The sequence below is a fragment of the Leucoraja erinacea genome, chromosome 18 (assembly GCF_028641065.1).
Source record: "Leucoraja erinacea ecotype New England chromosome 18, Leri_hhj_1, whole genome shotgun sequence".
NCBI lineage: Eukaryota > Metazoa > Chordata > Chondrichthyes > Rajiformes > Rajidae > Leucoraja > Leucoraja erinaceus.
This window is the reverse complement of record NC_073394.1, coordinates 833,367-858,774: the sequence shown is the minus strand read 5'-3', so window position 1 is coordinate 858,774 and position 25,408 is coordinate 833,367. Positions and strand designations below refer to the sequence as shown.

General features: G+C 40.8%; 1 protein-coding gene across 3 annotated transcripts in view; it reads right to left on the bottom strand.

Annotated features, from left to right (window-relative positions):
• Positions 1 to 571: 571 nt before the first annotated feature.
• Positions 572 to 25,408, bottom strand: part of lrp4 (low density lipoprotein receptor-related protein 4) — a 204,375-nt gene continuing 179,538 nt past the window's right edge. For 2 of the 3 annotated variants that reach the window (XM_055649123.1, XM_055649124.1), the window contains exons 35-38: positions 19,078 to 19,148; positions 15,880 to 15,967; positions 12,304 to 12,445; positions 572 to 5,210 (exon numbers count right to left, since the gene is read on the bottom strand). In XM_055649123.1, coding sequence (XP_055505098.1) covers positions 4,872 to 5,210; positions 12,304 to 12,445; positions 15,880 to 15,967; positions 19,078 to 19,148 — 640 coding nt within the window. In that variant the 3' untranslated portion in view covers positions 572 to 4,871. Of the gene's footprint in view, positions 5,211 to 7,907; positions 7,974 to 12,303; positions 12,446 to 15,879; positions 15,968 to 19,077; positions 19,149 to 25,408 lie in introns of all 3 variants that reach the window. The other variant, XM_055649125.1, reaches the window with a different exon arrangement.

The window sequence follows — 25,408 nt, the reverse complement described above, 5'->3', positions numbered from 1 at the left end:
AAACACAAATGGGAAAATTGGATATCAACAGGCAACTGGATTCTTTGTCTTATGATCATGAGTATTTAGCTCAATGTCATGCTTTTTCCTCCAACAAGATAGGGATGAAATTGAACTGAATGTAATACTTTAACATAGTAACAGAGTCGTTGATCCATTAGAACTATAAAATGTTATGTTCGACCCAAATTAACTAAACCATCTGTCTTCTTGCTTTGTCTTACTATTTAATGTCATTTTATGAATGAATGGTCAAAATGATAAGTCACAAAGATTGGTATATTGAAAGGAAGTTTAGCTAATTACGATAGCAAGGCATTGTGAATTTGTGGAATTCCCTACCACAGAGGGCAGTGGAGGCCAAATCACTGGATGGATTCAAGAGAGAGTTAGATAGAGCTCTAGGGGCTAGTGGTATCAAGGGATATGGGGAGAAGGCAGGCACGGGTTATTGATTGGGGATGATCAGCCATGGCTCGAAGGGCCGAATGGCCTCCTCCTGCACCTATTTTCTATGTCTATAATAAATACACACAGTTCATCATTTCAAATATTACACAGATATAAAACATTTAGAAAACATCCAATTTTAATAACCAATTCATTTTATGTACACACATAGATATATAGCTCACACTAAACAATTGTTCTGTAAACATTTTCTATCTGAACAAAGTTAGCAGTTTCAAGACTGTCTTAAATATTACAGATTTTAATTTAGGATAATTACAAATTCCCAAATTAGTTATGTAGCTGCTCAACAAAAATATATTATTACACAATTGGAAGACAAATGCACGACTAATCTCCAAATGCAGTATTATATTTCAATCTACTTATTTTGCTTTCCCTTCTGTTAGATGTAATATAACATTCAAAACAATTTTAAAATATTTATGCTTTTATAGTATTTTCTAAGTGACAAAGTGGAATACAAGATATTCCTGTGAGTGCAATTCCACACAACAAAATGCAGTTTTAGTTAAGATAGTGGGCGATATGGATAATTGGGCTGGCTGGTAGCTACAAACGTTGTATACTGATAACTGATTCATTCCCTAAGATTGCCCTATTTATCATCTTAAACGGATCAATTTATTAGTTATTGGCATAGTTAGTTTTACTACCCAAGTATTTTAACCCGTTGAGTACAGAAATTTCCTAATTAAATCTATTCCTGATAATTCAAAGATAAAACTATTTTAATTAAGCAAACTGGGAATTCAATGTGAAAACAGGGAGATCATTTGATTAAAGTAATTCCAGGTTGTGGACTGATTACACAACTCTTGTGCTATTATTGAATAATCTAAATTCACAAAATTTGCAAATTGCATGCTAAAAAAATCTGACAATTATACAGGATAAAATAATCTAAATTCTTAAAAAAAACATTTCAACAATTTATTTAATAACTCCCACATTGAAAAGCTATAAAATGATTTCAGAGTGCTCAAAGGGTTAAAAAGGTCTGGTGTAATTCCATGTCAGAATGTTAAATATATTTATTATATTAATATTCTTATCATTGGCAAATAAAGAATCTGGCAAACATTTGACTTGTTTTTCATTTTTTAACTAAAGATAAAATCTAACTTATTTTCAGGAGCAGCAGAGTTTATATTTTTAATGATCCTGGAAATTCATGACATATTTACATATTTTATTTTTTGTCATAATAACAGGGGAAATCTCTGTTGAATTAACACCAGTGATTAGATATAAAAACATGCTTAGATGTGTAGAAAGTCAAGAACTGTGGTCCAAACTTATGATCCTGATAAATAGCACCACATCTGACTAAAAGTACAGATGCTAGGCACTCACAAGGTTAAATTTAGTAATTTGGTCAAAGAAATGCATTTCTAAGCAAATAAACAGGCTGTGTGAAAGCAACAAAACATCCTCGACTCCTGCCTCTATTTTCAGCATTGGCCATTTGTTGGCAAAAACATGATTTAAAATAATTTGAAGAAAAGGAACAACAACTAATTGTTCAACCACCTAGTGGAAGAATAAATCTGGCTGTAACTATATTTTTTACGTCAATTAATTTACCCCTATTGACCATACTATAATTTTTCACATTTGATTAAATGCAACACTGTCAAATCAACAATCCAAATCTGCATGCAACCGGCATACTAATGAAATAACTTTGGGAGTTTGGGTCAAAGCAACGATGTTACTGGAAAAGGGATGAAGATGTGGAATAGAAAACATGTAGCAGGATATGGTACACTGAAAGTGTTACAGGAATTCAGAGGTAATTGATAATGCCGAGGTATCAATGACATTTGAATTATGTTGGGATATTTTCCTTTCCCCCTCGTCCACAGGAGAGGCACATAGTCTCCTGTCCCTCCAGTTTCTTTTTGTGATGATTAGGAGAAGGTAAATAAATTATGTTCCAGTTGATACTTCCACCATCACAAAATACCTACGGGATCACCAAGGGACAGTACTTTGGCTGGATAAAGTGACATTGACGAGGAACACCAGCATATTTCACTTTTATATTTAAATACAAATTGGCACTGCACTTGTTCCTGGGGGGGGGGGGGTTTAAGCAAAAATCAAATCTCCTCTCAGTTAAAGTAACAATAACTTATGATATACATTTATACTCAGCAGGCAAACAAAACAGCAGAAATAGCTTAATGAAAAATAGGTGGGTTTAAAATGCACTAAGTTGAATATTATAGACCTAATGCTAGGGGTAAAACTGAGTTCATGACTGATCTTTAACTATTACTTCTCAGCAATTGATTGATCATCTATTTGCTGTGCTGAAAATATTGAAATTCTCACTTACGGGTTAATTTAAATTATTAACAGTATTGTGCCTTACACTTACATTAAAGAATGATTTTCTTTGCCTATTGTTATTTCAACAAAAGAAATAGAGAACGCATCTTCTATCCGCAGAACATTGATTTGATGTAGCATTGCTCTTACCGATTTACACATACAACAGATATAATGATGTAAATTCGGGGTTAGAGTAGGAATAGATTGACGAATCAAATTTAAATTGGACTTTATGCAACTGAGTGGATATTCAGACAGATGTTATTGAAGCAGCTTTAATTAAAGAGTAGACCTGGCAATCAGATTGCTTCATTTGGAAAGAGAAATGTGCCACGAGTGAGGTGTTCTTAAATTGCAAACTATGGGAGAAAGTCCTAATGGGAGCTTTAGGTACAAAAGCACATTATTTCAGAGAGTAGAAATCCAAAAAAGCTATGGAAAATGCAGCCTATTAATGTCAGGTGGCATCTCAGGAGAGGGGCTGAGTGTTAATATCTTAAGTCAGTGATCTTTCTTCGTACAACAAAGTGTGAAACCGGGCGGGACTCTCTTTCCCCTCTACAGATACCGATTAACCTGCTGAGCCTTGACTTCTTTTATTGCACTCAAAGAAATCTTTATAGTTTTTCTTTCAAATTCTAAATTGAACATTTGATGCATAACTTTTAATGTAGTGGAAGTAGATAGTAAGTTTGCATTTGTTATTACATTAATAAATTCTGCTTCAAGTAACTGTTTGTTTGATATCTCAAATTTAATTGAACATTTTACAATCTGATTGAGCCTCTTTCACCCCCCTCAATATGTGCATTTCAGTAACATTTTGCAATCACCTGTAATAACATTGTCTGCTTCCCATTGATAATTGTCATCAGAACTTGCTCTGCACCTCAATTTAAAAATATGAAGTAGCACTGTAACCACAATGTGTAGGAAAGAACTGCAGATGCTGGTTTAAATCGAAGGTAGACACAAAATGCTGGAGTAACTCAGCGGGATGGGCAGCATCTCTGGAGAGAAGGAATGTGTGATGTACCGGGTCGAGGCCCTTCTTCAGACTCCGAAAAAGTCACCCATTCCTTCTCACCAGAGGTGCTGCCTGTCCCATTGAGTTACTCCAGCATTTTGTGTCTACCTGTGACCGCAATGTCAGGTCCAATAAAAAAAAATTCTGCAGCATATTTAACTAATTAACAGAATCCCCTGTAATAAAAGGTAAATTGTGCTATTTAATGTAACTAGCTTGCTCAGGACTAATATTTTTACATTTCATCTAATTGTACATAGTGGCTAAAAGAAATAACTGCTGGTATCATGAGTAGAGTTTGTAATTATTGATGGGAGCAATATGCAAGTCCAAAACTGGCTTATAAATCAGTGCTTAGACAGATATTTAAGGGAAAAGGCAGCTGGATCTGTATTAGTATTTGCCAGTTCCTTAATCCTATTTTCAAAGCATCAGGAAAATACAGTGATTCCGGTCACACACATAAAACCTCAGCTGTGTCTGGATGTTGAAGTGAGGATGAAGGGGTTAATTAAACATGTCCTTTCAAAATTCACCCTGATGTAGTCAAAAGCCTTACCTGAGACTACAAGGATTTTCATACTCTTCCACAGGAGATCAAAACTTACATGCCCTGTGTACAGAATGAAAAAACCTTTTCCATAAAGAGTACTCTGCTTTACATACTGGATTATACAGTATGCATTTTAATAGATGAATTCTATACAGTGTAGTCGGCTAACGCATCACACTGTACCTTCATGCTTTAACCAGAACTGTTCTTTAGATAAATCTGAGAAATAAATTGTGTATCAGGTATTTTGAAAGCACTTCTAGAGAGTTCTGATCACTTGGCTTTGATGCATTCTTCTTGTGTTTACAGAGGATGGATTGGTGACAGTTTGCAGTACCATTCAGTGCCCAGTTGAGTTGTGATAGTTGAGGAATCTGAGGCTCCATCTTGTTGGGAGCATGCTCAGTCATGGTCTGAAGTTGCCATAGTAACATTTTTTTTTTAAATAGAACATGGAAAGAGAAAAAAAGCAATTCCCCATCAGACCTCGCTTTCGATTGAGGGTTTGCGATTGTTCTGCCAGCCAGTGTCGGGCAAGGGGATGCCACTTCTCTCCTGTGTGCTTGTATTTATGCTGCTACACTCTGACAGTGGCTCATCCTGTAGTAGCTGTTCTGTCTCTGTGTCCCCAAGTGAGTCTGTGCTGCCCTGGACAGACAGGGACTCTGCCTTCATACAAACGTGGTCTCGAAGAATTCCTCCCCGGGTGGTGCTCTTAATCTGTTTTAAGTCATCCCAATACATGCTGTCATTCGACAGCAAGCAGATGCCTTCGACAATTTTGATCTTCCCTTTTGTGTAACTACTATCTGTAGCAGTCTGAAAAGAAATGGCAAACATCTGAACTCTGAATTCATGATCTGCAGCTTTTTAAAAGTTATTATCCACAAGCTGGGCACAGCAAATCTAACGTCATAAGTATTTACCACTAACATGCACAAACCTATACACAATCACTATATTTTCAGGATTTTGCATTGCAGTTTTGTGACTAGTTATAATACATATATTTCAATCTACAAGTTGCCTCCCATCCCTTGCAATATTAATTCTACTTCCAGCAACCGCTCCGACCACCTCATCCTCCATCTCCTGTACTCCTCCACAGAAGCTCAGTGATATCTCCCAGACCAGAATTTCATTTCTCTATCAGCTGTCATACATCTTTCAGAGCTGTAGCGTGGAAACAGGTCCTTCAACTTACCATGTCCATGCCGACCATCCATCACCAGTACACTAGCCTCCTACATTGCAAACAAAAACATCCCAACCTCTTCTCTCTGTCCCTATAACTCAAAACCACAAGCCCAGGTCATAAGCAGTTGGATCTGTCATTTCCTCACTTTAGATGTAATATGTCATTGACCTGAAATGTCAATATTGCCTCAATCATCACAGTAATTGAAGGGGCCTCTGAGAATTTCCAGTTATTTTATTTTTCATTCAGATTTCCATCATTTGCAGTATTTTATCTCTCACTTTGTTGATGACTGTGGAAAAATGATGACTGTGATGATGTGCGAAAATATTTGATCACACATCATCGCTTCAGGTTTATTATTAGATCCTTAATTAAAGGTTTTCAATCATTTCCAGCAATATTGTTTTGAAACATTATGCAAAGCCATTCATCTTCTGCTGAACATGCAATATAATCGCTGCTGCACACTGAGCTGCTTTTGAAATTCCATTCTAAATTACTCCAGTAAACCACAATGCACAGCACATTTAGTGAAAGTGTGAACACATTTATACAGATTGTTCACGCGTATAGGGAATAGCCCCCCTCCCCCCCCGACTCGCCCCTCCCCCCCCCCCGCCCACTCCCAAACACAATCGCTGCATTCGTTAGTTTATTTCTTTGTTGTCAGAGCTCTCTAACTTTCTTTCCTCTTCTCCACTTCTCATTCTCATTTTCTCCTGTTGTTTTCCCCCCAATCAATGATCTCAATTTAACAATAAGCCCAATTTAACAAGAAATGATATCAACGTTTACACCCACTTTAGGCTACAGATGAAAATGTCTCCTTTTGTTATTGATTAATGTAAAGTGGGGGAATGAAAAGTGGAATGAAGCAAGGCTGCATCCTAGCACCCACTCTGTTCGACATCTTCCTATCTGCCCTTGTGTCCTTTGCCTTCCCTACAGACATGCAATGTGTATCTTCATTCCCCTCTCCAAGCAGGACAACGTCCAAGCCACACTATCGCCTCTCTCTCTCTCAGATGGATGGATGGATGCCAACAGTGTAACGTATACAGGCAGATCACTAACACTCTGCTCTCTCACTCATTTCAGTTTGAATCCAGAGTATTCTTAATTTTGTTCATTTATTTTATGTCTCTTTTGCTTTCTGAAAAAAATAAGCCAAATTTCTTATCTCAGATTCCCAGTACCATATAAAATAGGTTTGTGGATATTACGTTTAATGGGCCAATCAAATATACTTACACTAGAAAAAAATATCCTGCCATGTTAGATTTGATCTTTATTACCAGGGAGTTAATTGTTTCCAGCACAATACAGAGACAATAACAATGACAGGAACTATCGTTTGCTTCCTAAAGCAACCAATAGATTTTATTTTCATCAATTTCTTTGAGAAAACAATTCTCTTCATTGCTTGAGGTCCTATCCACAAGATTGCCATTTGAGCATTGCACTTGGGAAACACTTCAGTCTTTAGGGAATGCACCCAATTTTAATATGAAAGAAAGTAACATTAAATTATCACTTTGGGGAGAGGCGGAAGAGATGTTTAGTATTGCCCATATATAAGATGTACAGTATTACATGAACATAATTATAATTCTGTTCTGAAATGATTCTCACCCTGGGGGACAAAAAGCAAAGATAGTTGCAGAAAACAGCATGCACAATTTGGGAGACCTTCATGCTGTGGCTGAAAATTAGTTTGTTATTGAAGAGGATGTAAAGCAGATTTTTAAAACAAGCCATGAATCTTAAATGTTTTTTGTTATGGAAACATTTGCATTTTGCAAACTAATAATGCCGGATCTCAAAAAATAACTTGAAAGAATAATACATGCTGCAGTATTATGAAAATCTTAAATATCTAAAATGTTATTCATTTTAAATGTAACCACATTGATTTAGGTTAAAGTCTCGTCATAAGCAAAGCAGAGAAAGTGCACGTATTCATAATGAAAGAATTAACATGATTTTATGTTACATCTTCTTGGATGTATTTGTGCTTAAGTTTTCACTTTTATATTTTTCTAATAAAATGGATACTTGGAAAGCTTAGCTTATCACAGGGTCCATTGTAAACAAAATTTGAAGAAATTGTTCATCAACACTGTACTAAGTCTATGTTCTCCATTTTTGATATGTTGTTATATTTAATAAATAAATGCACTTTGAAACATAAGACATGGAACGCCTGTTGTTTCCAAATTTGCAAAATGCCTTGTGTATTATAGCAGCCCAAGTCAAACAGATGGAAACAGTTGGATTGAAGGCTGTGCAGGTCACACACTCATGCTCATATGTACCTGAGGTAATATTTGAAGTAGCAGTCAGAAAATGAAAGGTGAAAGACTATCGGATGGACCAGACAGCTGCAGTCAAGGAAAAGAGATTTCCAAAATGTAACACATCAGTGACTTTGCATCTTCAGTTTGAGCCATTTGATGCTTCATACTATGCACTAGGTTGCTAATGATGTAAGAATCATAAAACCATCCCTTAGATTACACGTACATCCTATATCCTGACTTCACTCAAATCTCAAGGCCCTGTCCTTGTTCTGCAAGACTGCAACCCTTTATCTCTGCTGTTTGAGGAAGAGTGAAGTGGCAGAGAAATGATGATGCAAAGAGTGTCGCATTTCCATTGCAATAGCACATCATGGTTTTTAAGAGATCAGATCAATATAAGGAGAGAATAATGAGCACAGGATATGGATGGACACTGCAAGCTGCACTGAACAGGCGCACAAGCAGTTCAATATTCATTTCTAATAAGTGATTAAGAAAAACTTGCAAGCTTATTCAAATTTTCCAATGGTCACCAGAGGTTCCCCAGGCCAAGAATTGGCCCATTATATAAAAACAATTGGGTTCTTCTTCTTGCGTAAGGTGTGCCACGCCTAAAGTTGTTGGGCAACTTATAACAATTGGGTTGAAATGCCTCCTTGGCCATGATTGTGTATTGAATCTTACATTGATAGGGGTCAACTCAAATGTTGGCAGTGTCTCCAGCACATTACATTCAACACACACACCAGAGTGAACTTCTACTCTACCAGTCTAATTCTTTCTCTTTGCCCTCTCAATATGCTTGCTTTTGTAGAGTTAACTGTCTTCTTCGCACTATCCCTTCTGTCTTCCCTCACTTCAGCTGGATGTTTTGTCTCCAATTATAAATGTTAGACAAGTTGATTTTCAAAGGGCCTGTCAGTTTTGTTGAAAACATTAGGCTATGGAGTACTGATTGTGGGTGATCGGCCATGATCATAGTGAATGGCGGTGTTGGCTCGAAGGGCCGAATGGCCTACACCTGCACCTATTGTCTACCATATATACTTATTGCTAGTTTACCTCATCTTATGTTTCTCATTCATTACACCGATTTTGCTGGTTCTATGTGGGCGATCTTACTATACTAGTTTTATTGGGATCTTTGAGGAATTCAAGGCAACTGAATCATTGGATCCTAAATAGTTTTGCTAATAGGAGGGTAGTGGTAGAAGGTTGCTCTTCTGATTGGAAGCCTGTGATGATTGGTGCCTGCAACATTGGTGCTTGAACTCTTGTTGTTACAAGTAGTTGGATGTGAATGTAGGGGGTATGAAGATGGCGTGAAACATAGAACATAGGTGCAGGAGTAGGCCATTCGGCCCTTCGAGCCTGCACCGCCATTCAATATGATCATGGCTGATCATCCAACTCAGTATCCCGTACCTGCCTTCTCTCCATACCCTCTGATCCCCTTAGCCACAAGGGCCACATCTAACTCCCTCTTAAATATAGCCAATGAACTGTGGCCTCAACTACCTTCTGTGGCAGAGAATTCCACAGATTCACCACTCTCTGTATGAAAAATGTTTTCCTCATCTCGGGCCTAAAAGATTTCCCCCTTATCCTTAAACTGTGTGGCCCCTTGATCTGGACTTCCCCAACATCGGGAACAATCTTCCTGCATCTAGCCTGTCCAACCCCTTAAGAATTTTGCAAGTTTCTATAAGATCCCCCCTCAATCTTCTAAATTCTAGCGAGTACAAGCCGAGTCTATTCAGTCTTTCTTCATATGAAAGTCCTGACATCCCAGGAATCAGTCTGGTGAACCTTCTCTGTACTCCCTCTATGGCAAGAATGTCTTTCCTCAGATTTGGAGACCAAAACTGTACGCAATACGAAAGTTGGCAGTGTTGTGAATGGTGAACCCTACCCTTGTTCCATCCAGTGGAAGGGGGAGCGAGAACGAGAGCAGAGCTACGGGACAGAGGAGACACAGGTGAGGGCCCATTCACAACGGCAGGCGGAAGCCACATTTACTGACGGAAGAGGACATCTCGGATGTCCTTGAGTGGAAAGCCTCATCTTGGGAGCAGATGCGTCAAAGACGGAGGAATGGTGAGTCGGGGATGTCAAGGGGAGTCATTATGGGAGTGATGAATGGCTGATGGAACAAGAAACAGATGGATCAGGGTGGGGAATTCTATTCCTGCTCTGTCTGGAGGGGGTGAGATGAGAGCAGAAGTCTGGGAAACAGAGGAAATGTGAGAGAAGGTCCCATCAAGCGGGTTTCCTGAAAAGGAGGATCTCTGTGTCCTCATCTTGTGAGCAGATGTGGCGGAGATAGATAAACTGAGGGAAAGGCGTGGTATCCGTACAAGAGACAGGATGGGAAGAGCTATAGTGAAGGAAGTTGTGGGAGGGAGAGGATTGTAACAAATGCCAATGCATGGTTTGTCTTCTGAGATGGAAGCAGATCGTGAAAAAGCAGAAAAGTATGTCTCCTCCACCGCAGGCTGGCGGAGGAGCCTCGAGGGTCGGATCCCGGACCTCGCGGGCCGGAACCTGTAGCCGGCCACAGAGCCCGTGGCTGGGGCCTGGGACGGCACCATGGATGTGTCCTGAGGGGACCTGGCAGCGTTAGTGGAGAGATTGGCTCGGCGGTCGACGATGGCGCGGAGCGACGGGTGAGGATGGACACCGACCGCTGTGGGGACACGGGATGCTGAGGGAAGGTACAATGGAGGACCCTGTGGGGGGGGGGGACCACCATGAGGGAAGGGGTATGGACAATTGGACCCGACCGGGGGGGGGGGGGGGGGGGACTGCTGCAAGGGAGAGGGAGAAAACAAAGGGGGGTACTGGGCACGGGGGGGGGGGGGGGGGGGGGGGATTTGTAACTTTAAGCGCCCTTTATGGGCGAATATTTGCATACCTTGACAAGGTATGCAAGGAGGACTTTCACTGTGGCTTGGATAAGGTATTCAATTCAATTCCTGCCCTCTTGTGATGTTCCCGATGTTGGGGGAGTCCGGAACCAGGGCCACAGTTTAAGAATAAGGGGTACGCCATTTAGAACGGAGACGAGGAAACACTTTTTCTCACAGAGAGTTGCGAGTCTGTGGAATTCTCTGCCTCAGCTGCGGTGGAGGCCGGTTCTCTGGATACTTTCAAATGAGAGCTAGATAGGGCTCTTAAAGATAGCGGAGTCAGGGGATATGGGGAGAAGGCAGGAACGGGGTACTGATTGGGGATGATCAGCCATGATCACATTGAATGGCGGTGCTGGCTCGAAGGGCCGAATGGCCTACTCCTGCACCTATTGTCTATTGTCTATTGAGCCCTCTCTCACATTGCCTTTGTTTCTTAGACTTCTGCTCTCACCCCACTTCCCTCCAGGCGGATTTGGAATCGAGTTCTCGTCCACAACATCCTTTGTAATTTCTGGCAGCTGCAACAAGATCTGTAAATCTCGGCAAGATATGTTTACTTTGAAGAAGTTCTCCTCCTATCTTCAATGGGAGTTCTGTGAGATCCTCTTTCACTGCTCCCCCTCTGTGATGTCAGCTGCTCTCCAGCTCTAAGCCCGTGTTCTAACCTGGACTCACTACCACAGCCAGGTGCGTTTCCTCAACATTTGCCAGCACCTCCACCTTGCGCCCTGTGGCTGCATTCCCAGGCCTCCCAGTTCAGGCCCAACCAGATGAGTTTTAATTTTGAGTCTGAAGAAGACTCCTGGCCTGAAAAGCAGACTATTCATTCCCTCCCCAGATGCTGCCTGACTTGCTGAGTAACTCCAGCACTTTGTCTTTTACTCAACATTCTAGCAGTTCCTTGTGTCTCCATCTACAGCCCTCCTTTATCCACCAATCTCCTCCCATTTCTAGATCGCCACTCCCTCTCCCTTCTCTATACTATCCCACACCACTCTCAATCCTTTTGACCCAAAATGACAGCCATTCGTTCCATCTACAGATGCTGTTCAACCCACTGAATTCCTCCAGTAAATGGTGTCTTGCTCCAGATGTCTCGTGATTCAATTTTCACTGATCAATTTAAATGCCAGAGGAGGGTCCCCTGACATCTCTAAGCCAATCACTGACTTATTTCTAATCTCCACATATGTTTTTCCAAACATTTTAATTTCCCAAAATTGATCAAAATATTGTGAGGTTATATTATAGGCTTTCAGCATATAGCTTCTCTTCCTCATGGCAAATATGCTATCCTACATGCTCTTATGTCCTTGCTGTATGCAGGACTTTAAACCTGTGACATCTCCCTCCTCCGCTAGCATAAGGTTTGGTCTAAGTTCTAGACTAGCCTTCACAACATAATACAAATTTGCATTACTGTTTTTTTTCAGCTGGGATCTCCTAACCTAACCAGTTTGAAAAATGAGTTGATAAAGTAAGGCCCTGGGCAGTTTTACCTCTTTCTTGTACCGTAGCTGATTATATAGAGCTGGCTTCTGCACCGTTTCAATCTTCACTTCTTGTGTAGATGTTCGATAGGACGGGTTGCTATAGGTTAGATTGCTGACAGCAGGGTCATCAAACTTGGACTTCTTGTGCCTGAAGATAGGAAAATCATTAAAGGATTCAATCTTCACAGATGGAATACAGTAACACAGTCACACTGCATGGAATCAGGCTTGTTGGCACAACCTGCCCATGCTGACCAAGATGCCAAATCTACACGTCCCATCTGCCCACATCAGGCCCATATTCCTCTAGGCCAGTGGTTCCCAACCTTTTTTTGGCCATGCCCCACCTAATCACCTCTAAAATCCTGATGCCCCCCCCTTGCTTTCCCTTGAGAGAAAACGGAGGAAATAGATATTATAAGGGTAACTTAGCAAAAGCTCTTTGAATCGCATTTCTAAATCCAATTCAATAAATAAGGTTCTCCCATGACCTCGCGCGCTTCGTGCGACGTGCATGAAGAACGATGGCGCGGTGATTATGTAATAACTACACAATAAAGACCTTTTTTACCCAAAAAAAATTATTTACTCAAAATAACATCTGAAACATAAACTACATACGTTTACCTGATGGAAAATCCAAAAAAAAAAAAATCGAAACTTTGGACCCAGACCTCCTCAGTCGCGCTCAATTGCCCCCCTTAAAAATCACATTACCCCCCTGTGGGGCGTACACCCCACGTTGGGAACCACTGCTCTAGGCCTTTCCTTTTCATGTACCTGTACAAATGTATTTTAAATGTTATTACAGTGCCTTTCACAACTACCTCCTCTGGCAGCTCATTCAATATATCCACCACCCTCCGAGTGAAAAAGTTGCCCCTCAGGTTCATATTAAATCTTGCCCCTCTCATCTGAAACCTATTTCCTATGGGGTTTTTTTTTTTTTTTTAATATTTGATTTTATTAGAAGTAAGTACAGTCATATGGCACCAAAGTGCCTAATATATATTTTCATAATACATTTTATGTACAACTTCTTTTTTTTTTTGCTATATTGAAAAAAGATTAGAAGAAGAAAAAGAAGTTAGATAGTAAAGGATAGAAAGATGTGAAATATATAGTGTGTGAAGAAAGAAAACGAGTAAATGAAGAAAGTTGAGAGAGAAAATAGTGAAAAGAAAATAAAATAAAAAAGAAAAGATCATTATTTATAATCTTGACCAACCCTCATCCAGTCCTGAAACAGTTATTTTTTACAATTGTGTTGCAACATATGATTCCAAAAAAATGACGAATGGAGACCAACTCGTTATGAATTGGTCTGATTTATCCATTAGGAGGAATCGCATTTCCTCAAGATGAGCGGTGTCCAACATACTTGCAATCCACATTTTAAGCGTTGGTATTGATGTACACTTCCAAAATTTAAGTATTAATTTTTTTGCTATTATTAAACCATAGTTAAGGAATAGATTTTGAGATGTGTTCAATTTATTCCCATCTTCCATTACACCAAATATAATCATTTCAGTATTAGGTTCCATTCTTGTCTTGAATAATTTTGTAAATATTTCAAAAATATAATTCCAAAATCTATAAAGTTTTATGCAGGAAACTAAGGAGTGTGTTATAGTTGCCTTTTGGGCTAGACATTTATCACAAGTGGCGGATATATTTGGATAAAATTTGTTCAATCTTGTTTTTGAATAATATAATCTATGTACAATTTTAAATTGAATTAGATTATGTCTTACATTAATTGAACATTTGTGAATATATATCAGGTATTTTTCCCATTTAACCTTCGTAATTTTTATCATTAGTTCCCATTCTCACTCTTCTCTAAGTACCTCTGTCGATGGTACGTCTATATTTAGAATACTATTATATAAATATGATATTAATTTTTGTAAGTCAACTTCAATATTCATTGCTTCTTCCAATAATTCAGGAATTACTTTTTGATATCCTTGTATATATTTTTTCACGAAATCGCAAATCTGAAGATATTTAAAATATTGGTTGTTTTTCAATTTAAATTTTAATTGTAGTTGTTGGAATGATAGTAGGTTTCCCATTTCGTACATATCCACCATCCTTCTAATTCCGAGACTTTCCCATTGGTTATATGTCTTATCAATAAGAGATGGTTTAAATATAGGGTTATTCGCAATTGGCATTAACAGTGATAGATTTCTTAATTTTAAAGATAATTTTATTTGTTTCCAAATCCTTATTGTACCATATATAATTGGGTTCTTCTTATATATTGTGTTATTCAGTTTTTTTGGGGAGAAGAGGATCGTTCCGAATGAAAAAGTTGCCCCTCAGGTTCGTATTAAGTCTTGCCCCTCTCATCTGAAACCTATTTCCTTTTCATGTACCTGTTCAAATGTATTTTAAATGTTATTACAGTGCCTTTCACAACTACCTCCTCTGGCAGCTCATTCAATATATCCACCACCCTCCGAGTGAAAAAGTTGCCCCTCAGGTTCGTATTAAATCTTGCCCCTCTCATCTGAAACCTATTTCCTATGGGTTTTGATACCATGAGAAACTTATTATTTTTAATTACGACTTTCCAGAAGATTTCACTCCAGTTCCTAAACAACAAATGGACTTACCTTAATAAAGTGTCTTTGTGGCAAAGCACTTGCAGGAATGTTATCAAAGAGAAAATAATGGAACCCACACATGGAGTTGATAGGGCCACCATGAAATAATCAGCAGGTTTGCTAATAGACTACGTGTACCAACAACATCATTCAATAACTAGAGGATGCAGTGTTTAAATTAGGTGACAAAATTTACTCAATATGCAGGTTATGTTTAATCTGCTGAATCAAGAAGATAATAGAGCATGTTTGAATTACAGACCTAATCCTGCCAATATAGGTCACACCAGTTAAATAACTTGATGATTTGTCTAGCAATTCATATTTGGTTGATAATGTTCTACACACTCTAGTCAAACACAAACGGTGCTTAATAATGTATTTCACATATATTGTGGACAAATATCTGAGTAAATATCTGTCTGCTGAATCATATAACCATATAACAATTACAGCACGGAAACAGGCCATCTCGGCCCTTCTAGTCCGTGCCGAACACTTATTCTCCCCTAGTCCCATCTACCTGCACTCAGACCATAACCCTCCATTCCTTCCTCGTCCATATAACTATCCAATTTATTTTTAAATGATAAAATCGAAAATGCTATCCAGAAAGAGAAGGCAGGAACGGGGTACTGATTGTGGATGATCTGGAGAACATGGATAGGTGACTCCTTCAGACGGGATCCTTATTCAGACAGATATATATATATATATATATATATGTATATATATATAGGAAAGAACTGCAGATACAGCACAGACAGCATCTCTGGAGAGAAGGAAAGGGTGACGTTTCGGGTCGAGACCCTCCAGAGATGCTGCCTGTCCTGCTGAGTTACTCCAGAAATGGAATCGATGATTTATTATTTGCATTGTAAAGATCTCTTGCAAAATGAAACCAAAATTCTAAGAAATGGAAAGCATCTTAGAGTGGTACAAAAATAAGATCAAGACACAATACCTGTATATTATGACTGCAGCAATGATAATTAGGATTGCTAATATTGTCAGGACCGCTCCAACTATGTAGCTTATATGTAGACCTTCACCTGCAACAAGCATAAGAACATTCGTCAGTTTCATAGACAAAACTATGCTAACTGAATGAATAACCTTTAATAATCCTTTACAGGAAATTACAGTGCCACAACAGCTTCAAGACAGACATAACACCACACATTTCCACAGACAGCTTCAATACTTAATGTTAAAATACAATGAATGAATACTAAAAAAAAAAAAATCCAAAATTATTTTTGTGCATTATAAAACCTTATAGCAGCAGGTATACAAGACTTCCTATATCTCTCAGTTTTGCACATTGGTGCAATCAGTCTCTGACTGAAGATGCTGCTCTTGATCACCTTCAGGGCATGGAGTGGGTGAGTGGGGTTGGTCATTATTGAACCCAGTTTGTTCAGAGTTCTGGCCTCTTCCACCTGCTGGACCGTTAGTTGCTCAGCCCCAACCACTGAGCCGGCCTTCCTGATCAGCTTGTCCAGTCTGTTTTTGTCCGCTATGCGGGCGCCTTCTCCCCAACAGGCCACAGCAAAAAACAGAGCACTGGCCACCACTGAATGGTAGACACTGCACAGTAGGGGTTGGCAGATGTTGAATGACCTTAGCCTCCTTAAAAAATACAGTCGACTTTGTCCCTTCCTGTACACCGCCTCCATATGACTCTTCCAGTCCAGCTCACTGTCAAGCTGCACACCAAGGTACCTGTGGTTGGCAACCACCTCCACCTCAGTGCCCCTGATGGTGATTGGTGTTGGTTGAGTCCTCCTCCTCCCCCCCCTGAAATCCACAACTGTCTCCTTCCTAACTGGAATGTAATATCTTTCTCTTATGACATAAATTATGAACACTAAATCAGGAAATTTTAATTAAAGATAACATAAGTTAAACACTTTAAATTTTACTTGTCCAAAAATAGCAAATGATTAGAACCAAAACTAAGTTGCATTTGTTCACAAACCTCAGTCCGTGGCTGTTTAAGGCTGGACAGTTCATCGGGTCAGCCTGACATTTCTTGATAAACATTACCCACAGATACTATTATTTTAGAAAGGTACAACATATTTCCTGGAGCGTTGCTTTCTTTAATTGGTTCGAATAATAGCGGCGATGGTTTTAAGAGAAAGGAAGTGGTGGTGACCAATGATCGTAGAGCTCTTGCTCGAGTATCTTTGGTGGTGACCACTCGTGTGTCAGGATCAACCTTGATCCAATGAATGGCCGAGCTCTGGGATATTTGGAAGTATGTGTTTGAAAACAATGCTATTCATTGATTAGAGTGGAAGCAAAACAAAATATGGTCAATGGTGCAGCCCAACAAGGAACTGCAGATGCCAGCTTACAAAAACAGACACAAAGTGCTGGAGTAACTCAATGGGTTAGGCAGCATATCTGGAGAACCTGGATAGGTGACTCCTTGGAACGGGATCCTTATTCAGACAGATATATAAGTATATATGTAGGAAAGAACTGCAGATGCTGGTTTAAATCAAAGGTAGACACAAAATGCAGCCCAGGCAGCATCTCTAGAGGGAAGGAATGGGTGACGTTTCGGGTCGAGACCCTCCAGAGATGCTGCCTGTCCCGCTGAGTTACTCCAGAATTTTGTGTATATATATATATATATATACATATATACATACACACACACACACACACACACACACACACACACACACACACACACACACACACACACACACACACATATATATATAACGCTGGTATAATTCCATATAACATATTAACAGAAATGTTAATACTGGGTAGGAATAAGATTCATTTTAACAACAAAGTAGAAAATACCAAGAGGCTTCTTCTTAGACCCAGTGCGACTGAAACTCCTTCAATTTCCAATGGTAAACATCTCCATCTAGTGGTCTGGCTGAGATTGGTTTTAACAATTTGTCAACAATGCCAGGCAGAAGAGACAATAGACAATAGGTGCAGGAGTAGGCCATTCGGCCCTTCGAGCCAGCACTGCCATTCAATGTGATCATGGCTGATCATCCCCATTCAGTACCCCGTTCCTGCCTTCTCTTTCCGTTTTTTCTCATCACCTATCCATGTTCCCAACAGATGCTGCCTGACCCGCTGAGTTACTCCAGCACTCTGTGAATTTCAGTTTGTAGTATTTTCAATTGAATCTCAACCAGGCCACTAGGTGGAGAACTTTACCAACGAAGATTAAAATAATTTTCCCACGGACAAGTAAGTTCACTGTCAGTTTTAATTGCATTTTTTCGATGCTATACGGCTCAATAACATCCAGGAAATTACACTGAGTTGGTCAGGTGATTTTATCATTTTACTGCTGCGCATTCCCTGCATCGCATTGCCTCCAGAGATGCTGCCTGTCCCAGCATCCACAGCCTATCAAAAGCCCAACCTCTTGTCTTCCAGAACAAGAGGTGAAGCAGGTGCACATTAAACCTGCTAACATGCACACCCCATCCCAACCTGGACATCCACTAGTTTAGCATAGAAGAGATACAGCATGGAAACACCCAGTCCGTACCCACCAGCAACAACCCATATGTTTCAGAAACAACTGCAAATGCTGGAAAAATCAAAGGTAGACAAAAAAGCTGGAGAAACTCCGCGGGTGAGGCAGCATCTATGGAGCGAAGGAATGGGTGATGTTTAGGGACCCGAAACGTCACCTATTCATTCGCTCAATAGATGCTGCCTCAACCGCTGAGTTTCTCCAGCTTTTTTGTCCACCAGAAATAACCCATACATTAGTTCTATCCTACACACTAGAGACAGTTTACAGAAGCCAATTACCCTACAAACCTGCACATCTTTGGAATGCAGCACCCGTAGTCAGAATGGTACTCAGATCTCTGGTGTTGTGAGGCAGCAACTCTACTGCTGGGCCACCATGCCATCCATTACCATTACCCACTACATAATCACCATCTGATCAAAGCCCCAACTAAAAGCTTGCTGTGAGTTCATTCAAATGGACTGCAGCAGATCAAAATAATGGCTTGCCACACACAACCTTCCCAACTATAACTATGAATGGCCCCTCAATCAGTTGCCAGAGCCACTCACCAGCAAGGAACTAATACAGGGCAATGGCATGTGAACTAATCACTCTTTAACAAAGAGGACATTTTATTAGTGGAAAACATACCTGTTGTTGCAGGCAGCACCTGGCTTTCATCCTGACCACAGAGACCTTGATTTGCATCTTTCTGAGAACAGCTGGAGGTAAAACACAGTAAACTTAGCATCTTCCGTGGAATGACCATTCCTGGTGACTATTTACATGTGTAAAAATATGTGTCAGCAAGATTGTAATATAGAAACTTATAGATTGTAATATAGAAACTTATAGAAACATATACAATTATAAAAGGACTGGACAAGCTAGATGCAGGGAAAATGTTCCCAATGTTGGGCAAGTCCAGAACCAAGGGCCACAGTCTTAGAATAAAGGGGAGGTCATTTAAGACTGAAGAGGGAAAAAACATTTTCACCCAGAGAGTTGTGAATTTATGGAATTCCCTGCCACAGGGGGCAGTGGAGGCCAAATCATTGGATAGATTTAAGAGAGAGTTAGATAGAGCTCTAGGGGCTAGTGGAGTCAAGGGATATGGGGATAAGGCAGGCACGGGTTATTGATTGGGGACAATCAGCCATGATCACAATGAATGGCAGTGCTGGCTCGAAGGGCCGAATGGCCTCCTCCTGCACCTGTTTTCTATGTTTCTAATCATATCATGGATTATAACATGTAATATAATATATTTTCAGTGCATACGAGATGACACATCATATGCCATGAGATATACCATGAGATTGTTGTCATAAAATTAGCGCAGAAAATACTTCAATGCTTTGGTGTTGAATAGTGAAAGTGACCCACTAAAGGGCCTGTCCCACTTGGGCAACTCTAGGCGACCTTCAGGGACTAATCTTAATGGAATTCACCTACGACACCTGGCGACAACCTACAACAGCAAAAACTGTCGCCTAAAATGTTGAAACTTTTGTGGCAGTCACCCAAACAATCGCCTAAGTGGGACAAGCCCACAATAATAGTTTGGAACCACCCACAAAGACTGAAGTCTTCTTGTACAGTAAGCCCTTGTGATTCTGGTATTAATGCAACCGGGTTCCCATGCCACAGGCAAATATTTCAATGTTGTAAAACACTCACAAACAATGAATTAAATATGTCAAATGTTATGGAAAATAATTCATTAATTCATAAAGATTCATTCATTCATTCAAGTGTTTAAGAAAGAACTGCAGATGCTGGAAAAATCAAAGGTAGACAAAAATGCTGGAGAAACTCAGTGGGTTAGTTTCTCAGCGTTCAAGACCCAATCGCAGCACCATCCCTTTGAAGGAGACACAAGAGACTGCAGATACTGGAATATGGGGCAAAATTAAACTGCTGGCAGAACTGAGTGGGCCAGGCAGCATCTGTGGAGGGAAATGGATAGTTGACGTTTCAGGTCAAGATCCTGCAGATTCCAAATCTTGCAGCTGCCTGAACTTAGCATTGCAGCTATGACCTTGGGATCGCAGCATATGCACAGTTCTTGCAGCACTCTTCCTGCTATTGTTGGTGATGCTGCTGGATACTACAATGATGGGAGTGGGCGGGGGAGTTCCAGGGGTTTGGAGGGGTGGGCATAAGCTAGTGGAGAGGTCCCTTGTGCATGGTGGCTAGGGTGAGCCTCCAGGGCTGCAGGCAGGCAGGCAGGTTGTTACCTGGGCTGTCTCCGGACGCAGCAATATTCCTTTTAGTCTCTGAATACCTGCATTTTGGAGATGTCTGCACAGTAACCAACCCTTTGGCCATTTGTCACTGCTGTTACGGGCTGAAGGGACAGAGGATGAATCAAGCCCTCTCTCCAGCAGTTGAAAAGCATGGATAAGCACTCTTAACGCACATATAACCATATAACCATATAACAATTACAGCACGGAAACAGGCCATCTCGGCCCTACAAGTCCGTGCCAAACAACTTTTTTTTCCCCTTAGTCCCACCTGCCTGCACTCATACCATAACCCTCCATTCCCTTCTCATCCATATGCCTATCCAATTTATTTTTAAATGATACCAATGAACCTGCCTCCACCACTTCCACTGGAAGCTCATTCCACACCGCTACCACTCTCTGAGTAAAGAAGTTCCCCCTCATATTACCCCTAAACTTCTGTTCCTTAATTCTGAAGTCATGTCCTCTTGTTTGAATCTTCCCTATTCTCAAAGGGAAAAGCTTGTCCACATCAACTCTGTCTATCCCTCTCATCATTTTAAAGACCTCTATCAAGTCCCCCCTTAACCTTCTGCGCTCCAGAGAATAAAGACCTAACTTATTCAACCTATCTCTGTAACTTAGTTGTTGAAACCCAGGCAACATTCTAGTAAAAGGTAGCAGCCTGGTGGGACCAGTGTAGATGGGGCATCTTGGTCAACATGGACAAAATGGGCTGAAGACTCTGTTTCTGGGTTGTATGACTGTTATGACTATAACTAAATATAGCAGGCATATGTAAAATTCTATATGGATTACTATAGAAAACTACTCAGTGAGAAATTGTCAGGCAACAGTTTTAAGTCTGTATCTTGAGTACTGCCTCACTGGCTTCAAGTTAATGTGCGGCTCTCAATTTGAAAGCTCTAATTTAGATTTGACATATCTGCAAAGTCCAGAATTCCTGTGCCATGGAATATTATTAAAAACACAAAGTACGTGTTCTAATGCATGTTCGCCAACCGTAAACAAAGTCAGAGCTACGATGTGTAAAACTCTAGAGTGATATAACAGCAGGTGTTTGTTGCTATTCCTCCTGAGGTAAGAACAGGTTGGGGCTAGACTGCAGTGAGAGGGCATTCACACCCCACAATATGATCAGCATCCTTGTACATCCTGCTTGCTGCCACTTTTACCGTGTTTACAAACTTAAAGCACACGGCATTGGGGGGTCAGTAGTGATGTGGATAGGGAACTGGCTGGCAATCAGGAAGCAAAGAGTAGGAGTAAACGGGTCCTTTTCACAATGGCAGGCAGTGACTAGTGGGGTACCCCAAGGCTCAGTACTTGGGACCCCAGCTATTTACAATATATATATATGATTCTGGATGAGGGAATTGAAGGCAATATCTTCAAGTTTGCGGATGACACTAAGCTGGGGGGCAGTGTTAGCTGTGAGGAGGATGCTAGGAGACTGCAAGGTGACTTGGATAGGCTGGGTGAGTGGGCAAATGTTTGGCAGATGCAGTATAATGTGGATAAATGTGAGGTTATCCATTTTGGTGGCAAAAACGGGAAAGCAGACTATTATCTAAATGGTGGCCGATTGGGAAGGGGGGAGATGCAGCGAGACCTGGGTGTCATGGTACACCAGTCATTGAAGGTAGGCATGCAGGTGCAGCAGGCAGTAAAGAAAGCGAATGGTATGTTAAGCTTTGGATTGCAAAAGGATTTGAGTATAGGAGCAGGGAGGTTTCTACTGCAGTTGTACAGGGTCTTGGTGAGACCACACCTGGAGTATTGCGTACAGTTTTTGTGTCCAAATCTGAGGAAGGACATTATTGCCATAGAGGGAGTGCAGAGAAGGTTCACCAGACTGATTCCTGGGATGTCAGGACTGTCTTATGAAGAAAGACTGGATAGACTTGGTTTATACTCTCTAGAATTTAGGGGATTGAGAGGGGATCTTATAGAAACTTACAAAATTCTTAAGGGGTTGGACAGGCTAGATGCAGGAAGATTGTTCCCGAATTTGGGGAAGTCCAGGACAAGGGGTCACAGCTTAAGGATAAGGGGGAATTCCTTTAAAACCGAGATGAGAAGAACATTTTTCACACAGAGAGTGGTGAATCTCTGGAACTCTCTGCCACAGAGGGTAGTTGAGGCCAGTTCATTGGCTATATTTAAGAGGGAGTTAGATGTGGCCCTTGTGGCTAAAGGGATCAGCGGGTATGGAGAGAAGGCAGGTATGGTATACTGAGTTGGATGATCAGCCATGATCATATTGAATGGCGGTGCAGGCTCGAAGGGCCGAATGGCCTACTCCTGCACCTAATTTCTATGTTTCTATGTTTTGTTTACAGTGGTGGGACTCATCAGTGGAGATGACGAATCAATGTACAGGGAGGAAGTAGAACAACTGGTGGAGCAAAAACAACCTGGAATTGAATGTCGACAAAACTAAGGAGATGGTTGTCGACTTCAGGAGGGCGCAGCCAAAGCATACACCGCTCAACATCAGTGGCACTGCAGTGGAGAGAGTGGAGAGCATAAAGTTCCTCGGTGTGCAGATAACGGACAACCTCACCTGGTCCAGGAACACCACTGGGACCGTCAAACGGGCCCATCAGTGACTGCACTTCCTGAGGAAACTAAAACAGGCCTCACTCCCCACCAACATCCTCAGGACTTTCTACAGGGGCACGGTGGAGTCTGTACTCACGTACCGCATAAATACGTGGTACTGCACCTGCAACTGCTCGGACAGGAAGGCTCTGCAGAGGGTAGTGAGGGGAGCAGAGAGGATTATTGGCGTCTCCCTACCCTCGGTACAAGAACTGTTCCAGAGCCGCTGTCTGAAAAAAGCACAGAGAATTGCTAAGGACAAACTGCACCCCCTCCACATACACCTGGATCTCCTGCCATCAGGCAAGAGATATCGAAGCATCAAAGCCCGGACTACAAGACTGCTAAACAGCTTCCTACCACAGGCTGTGAGGCTGCTAAACAGTCACTCTGTACTCACAGTCACTTGATTCTGCGGCTGGCACGGACACTTTAATAACCGGCACTGGCCACTCAAATCAGCGGCCCTGGACATTTTTTATGATTGGTTTATTGTATTTTAACATTGTGTTTTACCTGCTTTTAACTATTTATACTGTTCCATCAGGGACTGGATTGTTTTTTATTGTTATTATGTGTGAAATGTTTTAAGTTTCATGTGCGATGCTCCGCTATTCCCTGGGAAACGTCTTTTCATTTTGCACTGTACAACTGTTGCTTGCAAGATGACAATAAAGGTTGATTGATTGATTGATTGATTTATGGCTGGGGGAGCCATATTTCCTGCTTCATTTCAGGCCTGGTGTTTTCAACAATATTGGTGGAAGGGAAGCCTTGGGAAGTAACTCCGACCACAGCTGGTGAAAGGCACCAGGCCCTTCACTAGTACTGACTCTTGCCACGTCATCACATACTAACCCATTTGCTTGTGCCTCTGCTGAACTTCAGTTTTTCACCAATCAGTGCTTATCTTGCAGACAATGCAAACTACAAACTTTTTTCTCAAAAGCTGATATTGTGATTCTTATTATCTGATGAGAAATAGTAAATTCAATAGAAGCAACTTCACTTCTAACACGTCAGGCCATTGACTATTCATTTCTTGACTTCCTTTGGAGAAAGCAGAAACTACATACCACATTCTGGATCGTTTTGTAGGAGTGTTGGGCAGTTGTGAGTATTAGGGTCAGATTATTACATAAAATATCCTGAAATGTGGGGGAGTCCAGAACCAGGGGCCACAGTTTAAGAATAAACTGTAATTTAGCCATTTAGAACGGAGACGAGGAAACACTTTTTCACACAGAGAGTTGTGGGTCTGTAGAATTCTCTGGCTCAGAGGGCGGTGGAGGCAGGTTCTCTGGAAACTTTCAAGGCAGAGCTAGATAGGGCTCTTAAACATAGTGGAGTCAGGGGATATGGGGAGAAGGCAGGAACGGGGTACTGATTGGGGATGATCAGCCATAATCGTATTGATTGGCGGTGCTGGCTCGAAGGGCCGAATGGCCTGCTCCTGCACCTATTGTCTATTGTTATAATATTAATATAGTTATAATTGTCAAGCTATGAAAGTTGAGTTACATGGTCTCAGTCAGGAGTACATGACAACATAATTCTAACATCTAATAGATGATTTATAAAATAAATTGAGTGTAAAACGTTATATGTGCCATTGACCGGCAACCTATGGCAGCCAGATGACATTGGGCCAAAGGGCCTGTGTCCGAGCTTTATGGATCTTATCACTCCATGGACCAACAGAACACGGATAAAACTCTAAATAATCCATGGATTCCTCTTTCAGTAACGTATTAAATTTTCACATCCATGTGGATGTTGTTGGGATTTATTGCTCAATCTTGTCATTTTCTACTGAATAAATCTCACATGCATCTAGAAACACAGAAAATAGGTGCAGGAGGAGGCCATTCGGTGTAGGGGGCGTTGTGGATAATGAAGAGGATTTCCAAAGTCTACAGAGTGATTTAGGCCATTTGGAAAAATGGGCTGAAAGATGGCAGATGGAGTTTAATGCTGATAAATGTGAGGTGCTACACCTTGGCAGGACAAATCAAAATAGGACGTACATGGTAAATGGTAGGGAATTGAAGAATACAGTTGAACAGAGGGATCTGGGTATAACCGTGCATAGTTCCTTGAAGGTGGAATCTCATATAGATAGGGTG